Source organism: Orycteropus afer, unplaced genomic scaffold (assembly GCF_000298275.1).
Source record: "Orycteropus afer afer isolate SDZICR_OR568_19922 unplaced genomic scaffold, OryAfe1.0 scaffold00209, whole genome shotgun sequence".
Classification (NCBI taxonomy): Eukaryota; Metazoa; Chordata; class Mammalia; order Tubulidentata; family Orycteropodidae; genus Orycteropus; species Orycteropus afer.
This window is the reverse complement of record NW_006921796.1, coordinates 2,718,200-2,729,988: the sequence shown is the minus strand read 5'-3', so window position 1 is coordinate 2,729,988 and position 11,789 is coordinate 2,718,200. Positions and strand designations below refer to the sequence as shown.

The window sequence follows — 11,789 nt, the reverse complement described above, 5'->3', positions numbered from 1 at the left end:
CTCATATGCGTGTAAGAGCTGGACAATGAATAAAGAAGACCGAAGAAGAGTTGATGCTTTTGAGTTGTGGTGCTGGTGAAGAATACTGAAAGTACCACGGACTGCTAAAAGAACTAACAGAGCTGTCCTGGAGGAAGTGCACCGAAATGCTCCTTGGAAACAAGAATGGCCAGACTTTGTCTCACCTACTTTGGTCACGTCAGAAGGGACCATTCCCTGGAGAAGGATGTCATTCATGCTTGGTAAGTTGGAGGGTCGATGAAAGAGGGAAAGGCCTTCAACGAGATGGATTGACACAGTGGCTGTGACGATGGGCTCAAGTATAGCAGGGATCATGGAGCTGGTGCAGTATGGGGCAGTGTTTTGTTCTGCTGTGCATAGGGTTGCTATGAGGTGGAAATGAGTCAATGGCACGTAACAACAGCAACAACAACAGTAAGATTTGACTGCTAACTAGAAGTCTGGCAGTTCAAACCCACCAGCAACTCCTTAGAAGGAAGATTGGGCAACCTACTTCCGTAGAGATAACGCCTCGGAAACCCAAGGAGGAGTTGCTATTAGTCAGATCCGATTTGAGGCAGTGAGTTTTGAGTTTTAAGACCAGGGTTCAGCTATTTAAAAAATAATGCCCTACTTTTTAATAAGGAGCTCTGGTAGCATAGTGCCTAAGGCACTTGACTGCTAACCAGAAGACTGGTGGTTCAAACCCACCAGCCACTTGGAAGGAAGGTTGGGCAGTCTACTTCCGTAGTGATACTGCCTCGGAAACCCAAGGAGGAGGGGTTGTTATGAATCGGGTCCGACTCGATGGCAAACAACAACAACAACAACTTTTTAATAGATACACCATAAAAGATTTCAAAGGTACAGCAAGGTCATAGTGACAAGGAAGCCTCCCACTCAGTCAGTCCTCAGGCAGATAGTTCCTACCCCAGACCATACTGCTGTGACCAGTTTCTTGAGTATCAGCTATGCACCTGCAAGCATGTATATGTTGTAGACTTTCGTTCTGTTCATTTTAACTAATATACATTGCCCACTGTTTTGCTTTTTTTTCGTTTTGTAACGTGCAGTACATCGTGGAGATAGTGTTATATCATTACATATAGAGCTACTACATTCTTTTTGATGAGCTGTCCCTTTTATGAATGTACCATTTCTCCATCAGTGGACATATGCATCTCTTCCTATTAGAAAGCTGCTTTGATGTCGTGGGCAGGGATATCGGTAGGCTAATTTCCTGGCAGTAGAATTTTTGGGGCCAGAGAGTACAGATCCAGATTTGTTGGTGTTTCTGGTGGGCTTCTGGGTTCTGGTGACTTACTCTATAGCCATGAATCTTCAGTCTCCAACTGTTTTGTTTTGTTTTGAGCTTGTCTCTGAATTAATTACTGGCTAGGAACCCAAAAGATTCTTTTCCTTAGCAATAATGTTTAAATGGTGTCATCTCCTCAGATAATTACCAACTTTGAGACTTAAATACTGTATGTATTTTGTGAGTAGTTAAATTGCTATATTTGTCATTAAGCAAAACAAAAATAGTTGGTATGTAATGTTTGGTTTATGATGAATCTTGACAACTACTTTAGTAGTTCTCAGATTGCCAAAGAAGATACTAAAGAACATTACTGGGCACTTCAGATAGTCTTCAAAAAGGAAATCAAATCCACTGCCATTGAGTGGATTCTGACTCATAGCGACGCTATAAGATAGATTAGAACTGCCTCATAGGATTTGCAAGACTGTAAATCTTTACAGAGGTAGGTGGCCCCATCTTTCTCCTGCAGAGCACCTGGTGGGTTCAAACTGCCAGCCTATTGGTTAGCAGCCAAATACCTTAATCACTGAGCCACAGAGCTCCTTTCAGATCATCTTAGCAGTTGCTAATGTACATTTGTCATTATTCAGTTTCACTTCAGAATTCAATATTTCTGTCCAACAGTTGTCATGATAGTGGGTATATATATATATATATATATCATGCTTGGTAAAGTGGAGGGTCAGTGAAAAAGGGGAAGGCCCTCAACAAGATGGATTGACACAGTGGCTGCAACGATGGGCTCAGGCATAGCAGGGATTGTGAGGCTGGCACAGGACCGGGCAGGGTTTCATTCTGCTGCGCATGGGGTCACTATGAGTCAGAGATGACTCAGTAGCACCTAAGAACAATAACATCTTGGTTGCAATGAGAGGAAACAGAGGAAGAGATCCTTTGAGGTGGAACTAAGTAAGTTGGTTAAAGAAGAAAATAGAGTTTGAGCATAAGCTTCAGAAGAGTAAGAAAGAAGGAATTGCACTTTTACTGTTAAAGTTGTGACCAGGGGACCCAGTTTAGGAGTTGAAGAGGAAGATAGACTTGCTTATGACAGGCCATGTGTGGGTCAGGGGGTAGCCCCCTGGCAGGTCATGGATTTCAAATCAATATCACCAAGTCAGGTTCAACTTAGAAAATGTCTGTATTCTAAATGCAATGACATGGAGGAGCTAGTAGGATTTTTTTTCCCTTTGTTATGTTTGGTATAGCTTAATGTGCTTTTAAGTTCTATAAATGAAATGGTACCATTTGTTTTATTTTGGAATGATGTTGATGATAGTAATCGTAACAGCAGTACCATTGTAGTAATGAGTTCAGAAGGAATTCTTGAATATAATTTCTGTCATCTTCCTTTGAGGTTTTTAGTTTCCAACACAGAAGTAGTTTTAACTTTCCTTACAGTGATCCCACAGTGCCCAGCTTTGTCTTGTATTCATAATAAACCAAAAAAACCAAACTCACTGCCATCAAGTCAGACCCAACTCATAGCAACCCCTCTGTGGGTTTTCGAGGCGGTATCACTATGGAAGTAGGTTACCCAACCTTCCCTCTGAGGAGTGGCTGCTGGGTTTGAACCACCAGCCTTCTGGTTAGCAGTCAAATCCCTTAGGTACTATGCCACCAGAGCTCCTCTGTATTCATAGTGTTGTTATTTGCCATCGAGTCGGCCCCGACTCCTAGCGACCCCTCCTTGGGTTTCCGAGGCAGTTATCACTACGGAAGTAGGATTGCCCACCCTTCCTTCCGAGGAGTGGCTGGTGGGTTTGAACCGCCAGCCTCCTGGTTAGCAGTCAAGTGCCTTAGGCACTATGCTACCAGAGCTCCTGTATTCATAGTGGTGGTCAGTAAATAAGGAAAATACTATCTAAGTGGAATCTCATTTCCAGCAGAGGGCAGTATGTTCCCATGCATCAAAAGGGCTTTTTTGAAAGTTTTAGATGCCTGAAGATGCCAGGATGCTTTCCTTAGACCAGAAATTATAAATTAATGTGCATATACATATAATCTTTATATCACTCATGTGGAAAATGCATGTTGACTCATGCATGCATTAAAATCAGAGAACTTTTTATTAAATACCTCTTTTTTGGGTGTGAGGGGCAGGTGACAAGTTTGATGACACAGCTTCTGTCAGATTTGTTTTAGTATTTATGTTGTCAGTGTATCATATGTTCAGCTGTGCAGAATGGCACTGTACATTAACCACAGATATATTTCTGTGACTAGTGTTTGAGATGTCACACTTGTCCCTTTTCCTTTTTCTGATTATAGAAACAGTCTTTGTAATATAAACATTTTTAAAAAATAACATTTCTGGATATGTTTTCCAGACCTTTTCTCCTGTGCCTTTATAATAACAATGGATTGTGAGTAGCTTTCTATGTCTCTAAACGTGAATCTGTGTTGTAATTTTTAGTGGATTTCTATGGAAATTGTTTGTATGCAGTGTAATGTACTTGTTCCATGTGGTTGGAGTTTTAGGTGTCATTTTCATTCTTACATGCAACCCTGGGGTGACTATTGTTGGTGTTTTTTTTTTTTTTTTTTTTTAAAATTCCTGGGAATGCAATTACCCCCCCCCCCCCCCCCCCCCCCCCCGGCTGCCCAATTTGGTACATGTTGCCAATTTTTTCTCCCAAAAATGTATCCATTTTACTCTAACCAGAAGTATATGAGAATAAATAGTTTTTAATTTTTAATTCAAATAAATGAACTAAATATTTTGGTCACGTTTTTGGTCTCCATTTTAATAGACTTATGGGAACTTGTTTGGTAACCACTATTTAGACCTTTCCATCTGAGAGGCAGCATAGAATGTCTTGGAGTGAGACAGATCTAGGTTGAATCCCAGCTTTTCTGCTTACTAGCTGTGCAACCTTGTGCAAATTTTCAATCTCTGATTCTTGTGTAATCATCTGTTCAGAATTTTGTCTCAGAGAGTTGTTGTGAAGACTGAGATAATGTATTTTTTGAAAAGTAAAGTATCTAGAAGTAGGATGCTCTTAATGTTCCCTTAGTTCTCCTTACCCATTTAATGTCCAAAGCCAGGGAAAATAAACCGGGGTACCAAGAAGTCACATCATTTCTCTTTCTCTGTTGTGTGGCCCTAACAGACCTTGACAGTCATTAGGAGTTGATGGTTGTTGATTGTAACCAACAATTGGCTAAAAGTGACAGAATCAGCAGGGTCCCTAGATTCCATGCTGGGTCTGAATATGACGGATAAAGCTTTTAAGACATAGATCAGCCTTGTGTATGGACTTGAATCACTACAAAGGTTCTCCGCCCATGAATCTTCCTCACACTACACTTTGTATGTGCTACATTCAGCAGTCGCACGATGAGGACATCTGTGGTCTGAATGTTTTTGTGGAATAGAGTGTTCAGTTGCAGGGGTGCTGGGCACTGATCTTTAAAGAGAAACAATTAGAAAGTTAGGAAAGAGGGACATTATCATGATGTACTTGGGCTGCTGTCAGTTTGATCCTGCTCTGCTTTGAAGGAGAATTGGAGGCTGCTGAGTGTCAGGAATGTTCAGAAATTATCCCCTTTCCTTACTTTACATAATGGGTATCAACATAACACTGTGCGTGCATATCTTTCTCTTCTGCCTCGTTAGTGTTCTTTCTTGTGAATGTCTTTAAAAGTCACACTTTCAGTCCCACTCAGTGGCTATCCAAGGGAAGACCTCATGCGCTGTTTCAAGCACTCTTCTCCTTCAAGTGCACCGCTGTTGCTGATTACCAGACTGTGGGTGACCTTTGCTAAAGTATGTTATCTCTGCTACTTTTTCATAAGGTTATCGCATAGCATTCACTTTCGACTTATATGTTTTGTAGGTGGAATTGTTTCAGATATCTGGAGTACAAAGAGTTTCAAGTAAAGCTAGTTTTCAGATGTCTACATTGTGTTTGTAAAATAAAATGGTTGAGCATTTTGCTGTCGTTTCCATAGCAATGTATCATTTCTTTGTAGCTATGACAGCTGGAGGCTAAATAGTCATAAAGTCAGAGTTTGGGCTTTGGTGCTGGAGCTCTTGATGATCACCTGACTCTGTATTCTGTCTGACAGTATCTCAGTGACCCGGACAAGAAGAACTGAGTGCGTTGGGAGCCCAGCTTGGGCAGGCATTATGCTTTCTGCACATAGCATGTGATTTACCGTGTGCTCGGCAGACCTTTGCTTCCGAGCTTAGAAATACTCGGAGTGCCCAAGCGGCCTGTTTAGATCTATGTGAGGCAATTCCAAAAGCACACGCAATTATAAAATCACTACTTAGATTCAGCAGCAGGACAACTTGAGGTGGCCGTCTGTATATCAAATGAGGAAGGTTTGTTTTCATTTTATTAAACACCAGAATAAGCAATCCAATGTATAACGTAGTCTTTTCACTTGGAGATTATTGAAATAAAAATCCCTTATTACAATAAGCTAGGTGCCCTTCAGCTAGATGATTGCATGTTAACTTGCCTTAACAAGGGTGCTAGTGCAGAAGGGGACTGCCCTTTCAGCTCTAGATTCTGCTGCTGCTGGAGGAGACCTTTTCCTGCTGTATCCTTTGACATTGTTTATTTCATATCTGTCCCATAGAGATGTCTTTTATTGTTTGGGCTGTCCTCTGGAAATGAAATGCATTGGTTAAAAAGCTTTATGTCAGAGATTTTAGAGAAAGGTGAAACATTCTACTGTAAACTAGTGGAACTGTGTTGTTTTTCTTATGTTTTGTTTCCACTGAAACTGTTACTTTCAGAGACTGACAAGTGAAACTTAACTTACATGTTGATAGCTTTTTTTACAGAGAAAAACTCTGTTTTGTTACATGTGACTGGGTACTTGGAGACCAATGAGAAATACAGATGGTTCTAGCAAATGTCATCACCGTTAGAGTAGATCCGACTCAGTGTGTGTGATTTAAGATCATCCAGTTTTTGTTTGTTTATTTTAAAATTAGAATGGATAATTTTTTAGAATTGCTATTCTTTAATCTATAAAAGGCTAACTGCCTTAATTAAATTATAATTTTTAAATAGTGGAGTTTATTTGTAGTATCCATTTGAAGATTTCAAAGGGCAGTTCCAGTAAACAAAGTAAAGTATTATAATGAAATGTGCAAAGACCTGGAGTTAGAAAACCAAAAGGGAAGAGCACACTCAGCATTTCTCAAGCTGAAAGAACTGAAGAAAAAATTAAAGCCTCGAGTTGCGATATTGAAGGGTTCTGTGGGAAAAATATTGAATAATGCAGGAAGCATCAAAAAAAGATGGAAGAAATACACAGAGTCTCTGTACCGAAAAGGATCAGTCAGTGTTCAACCCTATTTGGAGGTAGCATATGATCAAGAACCAATGGTACTGAAGGGAGAAGTCCAAGCTAGACTGAAGGCATTGGTGAAAAACAAGGCTGTAGGAATTGAAGGAATACCAACTGAGATGCTTCAACAAACAGATGGAGTGCTGGAAACACTCACTCATCTATGCCAAGAAATTTGGAGACAGCTATGTGGACAACTGACTGGAAGAGATCCAATTTGTGCCCATTCCAAAGAAAAGTGATCCAATGGAATGCAGGAATTATCTAGCAATGTCATTACACACAAGTGAAATCTTGCTGAAGATAATTCAAAAATGGTTTCAGCAGAATATTGACAGGAAACTTCCAGAGATGCAAGCTGGACTCAGAAGAGGACGTGAGCAAGGGATGTCATTGCTGATGTCAGATGGATGGATCTTGGTAGAAAGCAGAGAATACCAGAAAGATGTTTACCTGTGTTTTATTGACCATGCAGAGGCATTTGGCTGTTTGGATCATAGTAAATTATGGGTAAACTGTTGTTGTTGTTGTTATGTGCTGTCGAGTCGGACCCAACTCATAGTGACCCCTCCTTGGGTAAACTGTAAAGAATGGGAATTCCAGAATACTTAATTGTGCTCACGAGGAACCTGTACATAGGCCAAGAGGCATTTGTTCAGACAGAACAAGGGAATACTGCATGATTTAAAATCAGGAAAGCTATGCATTAGTGTAGCATCTTTTCACCATACTTATTCAACCTGTATGCCAAGCAAATAACCTGAGAAGCTGGACTATGTGAAAAAGAATGCAGCTTCAGGGTTGGAGGAAGACCCATTAACAACCTGCTGTATGCAGATGACACAACCATGCTTGCTGAAAGCAAAGAGAACTTGGAGCACTTACAAAGACTACAGCCTTCAGTATGGATTACACCTCAACATAAAAAAAAAATCCTCACAATGAGACCAGTACACAACATCATGATAAATGGAGACAAAATTGAAGTTGTCAAGGATTTCATCTTACTTGGATTCACAGTCAGTGCTCATGGATGCAGCAGTCAAGAAATCAAACACATTGTATTGGGCAGATCTGCTGCAGAAGATGTCTTTAAAGTCTTAAAAAGCAAAGATGTCACTTTGCTTAGATGTCAGTGTACCTGACCCAAACCGTGGTATTTTCAATCTCCTCATTTGTATGTGAAAGCTGGACAAAGAATAAGGAATATCAAAGAAAAATTGATGCTTTTGAATTACGGTGTTGGCAAAGAATATTGACTATTCCATGGCCTACCAGAAGAACGGACAGCCAGAAGTACAGCCAGAACGCTCCTTAGAAGCGAGGGTGGAGAGACTTTATCTCATGTACTTTGAACATGTCATTAGGAGAGACCAGTGTCTGGAGAAGAATACACACTTGGTAAGGGAGAGGGTCAGTGTAAAAGGAAGGCCATCACGAGATGGATTGACACAGTGCTACAACAGTGGGCTCAAACGTAGCAGTGATTGTAAGATGACACAGGACCAGAAATACTTGGTTCTTTTGTACACAGGGTCTCTGTGAGTCCAAACCAACTCTATGGCACCTAACAATAACAACAATCATGTGAAATTAGAGATAAAAAATTGTGAAAATTAAAGGATAGGAAAAGGAGTTTCTGTCCCGAGAACTTCTTTATTCATTTCCTAAACAGACAAAGCATTTGAGCAAAAGATGTTATATGTTTTAAATTCTTTGTTTAGTAAACTTTATTTCAGAGGTGGGTATATTAGCTGTTTGTTGCTCTCTGACACATTATTCCAAAACTTCATGCCTTAAGACAATAGGCATTGATTGTATTACAGCATGTATTGGTTAGGCATTTGGGAGTTGCTTAGCTGAGGGGTTCTGGCTCAGGGTCTCTCCCAAGTCAGGTTACTAAGCCAGGCCTGCAGTCATCTGAAGGCTTGCCTGAGGCTGCAAGATCTGCTTCCAAGATGGCTCACTGGCCGCACACCAACAAAAACTCAAACTCACTGCCGTTGGGTCCGATTGTGACTCATGGTGACCCCCTTTGGGTTTCTGTGTAAATCTTTATGGAAGTAGATCACCCCATCTTCCTTCCATGAGTAGCTGGTGAGTTTGAACCACTGACCTTCTGGGTTAGCAGCCAAATACCTTATCTGCTGCACCACTGGCAGCGTGGCAGTTGGCAAAAAGCAAGAGACTTTTAGCTCTTTACTCCATGGACCTCTCCATAGGCTGCTGAGTGTCCTCATGACAGAGCAGCTAGCTTCTCAGAGTGAGTGATCTGACAGAACAAGCAGGAATCTGTCTTGCCTTCAGCGACTGAGTGTCTGAGTTGTATGTTGTCACTTTTGCTTTTTTCCTACAGAAGTGAGTCATTAAGCTCAGCCTATACTCAACGGGAGGGGAATTAAACTGCCCCCCTTTGAAAGGAGTATTAGAGAATTTGTGGACCTATTTTAAACCACCTTAGTTGGCCTAAAAGGTGACAGACATAACATACACTTACCTTCCCTGAAGGCTTCAAAACTTTCAGTAAGTTTACAGCTGATCCTGAAGTATCCAAATTGAATTTTTAGGATACAGAGCACTGAAATTGAAATGTAGAATCATAGAATTTTGAGCTGGGAGGGACCCAATTTTGATCTCTCATTACACAAATGAAAAAATCAAGGCAGAAAAGGTTATGTGACATTCACAGTTGTTAAGTACTGCGCTGTTGTTGACATTATGGTAGGACAAATACCCACTCAGATCTCTTGACTTTTAGATGACTGCTCTTTCTGATGCACTTAAAGTAACGTTCTTGCTGTTCTGCATTGGAATACTCGGTTCTGTCTCAGTGTGTGTGTGTGTGTGTGTGTGTGATTTCTCTGTCTGTGTTCTCTTTGTGTGTGTATTCTTTTGTGTCTTTCTCTCTGTGTGTCTCTGTGCTTGTGTTCTCTGTCGCTGTCTGCTCACTCTCTGTATTCTTTCTCTGTGTGTGTGTTGTGTGTGTGTTCTTTGTGTGTGTGTATGTATGTGTAAGAGAATGGAGAAGTACGACATCAAAGCCATTCAACTAGACACTTAGCCTCTAGTTTTGTTTTCTCTGCAGAGCTAAAGGAAGAATTTCAATGCAAACATAACTTCTCTCCTAACGTCTAAGAAGCAGATTATTGCGCTGCCAAGAGAGGTTTAGTGAGATTATGCTCTGTTTCTTGATGTGGCAGAGTTCCAGGCAAATGTGTGAAGGAGTGAGCCGTCCTGCCATATGGGATCTACAAAGACCTGCACTGCCGCTGCCACCTTGAAACACTTAAAGCAAAGCAAGTTTCTTAACCTGCTAAGTGTGTGTTCTTAATTTTAAAAAATCTCTTTAAAAACCTGCTGTAAGTGTAGCCTGATCTCTCCAGAATAGTGAGGCAAAACATTGGTTAGGAAATTTTTTTTTAGCTTGAGGGTGAATGGTTTGATAATTCTCAGAAAAATTAATCCCGTGACAAAACTAATTAGGATTCTGTTTGTTTTCTGCAGTGCATGCTTTCTGATTTACTGCCCTTTGGCGGGTTTTCTTGGCCAGTTTCTCTTCGTAATTGCGACCAGTCGTCTCCACTGTACCTCTCGCTTCCTTGATTCATGCTGGAGCTCTTAGGATATTTGAAACTTTTAGAAGATGGTACCCATACAGCAAATGCTTATGAGTGTTTGTTTTCCCCCCTAATCAGAATTTCTGCTTCAGGTTCTTCTGCAGCTTGGGCTCTGGCTGCCAGTGCCAGATGGCACCATTTCTGAGAGAAGAGCTAGCTTTTGCTTAGAAGTAATACCCACAAACAATGCCAAATTAGCATAAGCAAATGTCAGTGAGTTAACACAAAGCCAACACTCTTTCTCTCTTTTCTCCCTTCCTAGGCCATGGGTGTGGAGAGTGACCAGGAGATCGTGCAGATGATTGGAACAGAGGAGCACGTGATGGCTGCATTTGGGCCCAGTTTGGAAGAGTGCCAGAAGGCTCAGATTTTCACACAGATGCAGGTGTGTCTTTTCATGCCTTCTTCCTTGCTCTGAAATGGAATTGGAGATTTAATGCTGCTTGGAAGGAAGGTTGGACAATCTACTTCTGTAGTGATACTGCCTCGGAAACCCAGTGAGGGGTCGCTGTGACCCAGGTCTGACTCGACGGCACATAACAACAACAACAACGTTGATAAAGCATCAGATGCAGTGACTTTTGTAGGTATATGTTCGGGAGAGGTGCTGGCGAAATGAAAGGACTTGTAGGGGAGCTTCTTTGACTAGTATGTGTAGGGACTGAAGGAAGGAGTTTGCCCAAATTGTCACCCCACAGTGTCTCATGTAGGGGAGGGAAATGTGACCAAGAGGTTTTGTTCTGATACAATAGCAAGTACTGTTTCTTTTTTCTTTTTTTCATCTGTAGCAACGCTTATAGAAGGTTTTTTTTCCATGCATTTCTCCTTAATACCCTTTTTCGTTCCCTTCCAGTTGCTTTAGGCATCCAGTTGTATATGGTCTCTATCCTTTTTCCTGAATTCCTGGTGTTACTTCAGGCAGCAGGAAAGGCCCAGGAGCAGAGTCCCTTTTACCACTACAGCCTTCATTGACCTTCATGGGTGCTTCTCGTTGCAACCTGGGTATTTTCAGACAAGACTCAAAGATGAAGATCAGGAACAAAATATAATAAACACAGTTACACTTCCTTTGCCACAAGGAGAGACCCTAGGGAGATTAGGATGTTTAGCCCCAAATTTTGTAGTGCTTTGCTAAATGTCTATCAGTGGGAATGTTTCCCATAGCCATCCTGGGAGGTAGGATTCCCTCCTGTAGAACCACAATACCAAAAAAGCAAACCCACTGCCATTGAGTTGATTTCAACTCATAGTGACCCCATAGGACACCATAGACCTGCCACATAGGGTTTTAAGGCTATAAATCTTTATAGAAGTAGACTGCCTCATCTTTCTACCACAGAGTAGGTGGTAGGTTCAAACCACCAGTCTTTTGGTTAACAGCCCAATACTTTAACCACAGCACCACCAGAGCTCCCTAGACCCATGATGTTGTTGTTGTTGTTGTTACTGTTGTATGTTATGTCAGTCCTGACTCATAGAGACCCATCCTTGGGTTTCCAAGGCGGTATCACTATGCAAGTAGATTGCCCAGCCTTCCTTCTGAGGAG

General features: G+C 41.3%; 1 protein-coding gene across 1 annotated transcript in view; it reads left to right on the top strand.

The window, feature by feature from the left end:
• The window catches only part of POLR3B (RNA polymerase III subunit B), a 184,868-nt gene that overhangs the window by 52,239 nt on the left and 120,840 nt on the right, over positions 1-11,789 (top strand). Inside the window, exon 9 of the mRNA XM_042781974.1 lies at positions 10,505-10,627. Coding sequence (XP_042637908.1) covers positions 10,505-10,627 — 123 coding nt within the window. The remainder of the gene's footprint in view (positions 1-10,504; positions 10,628-11,789) is intronic.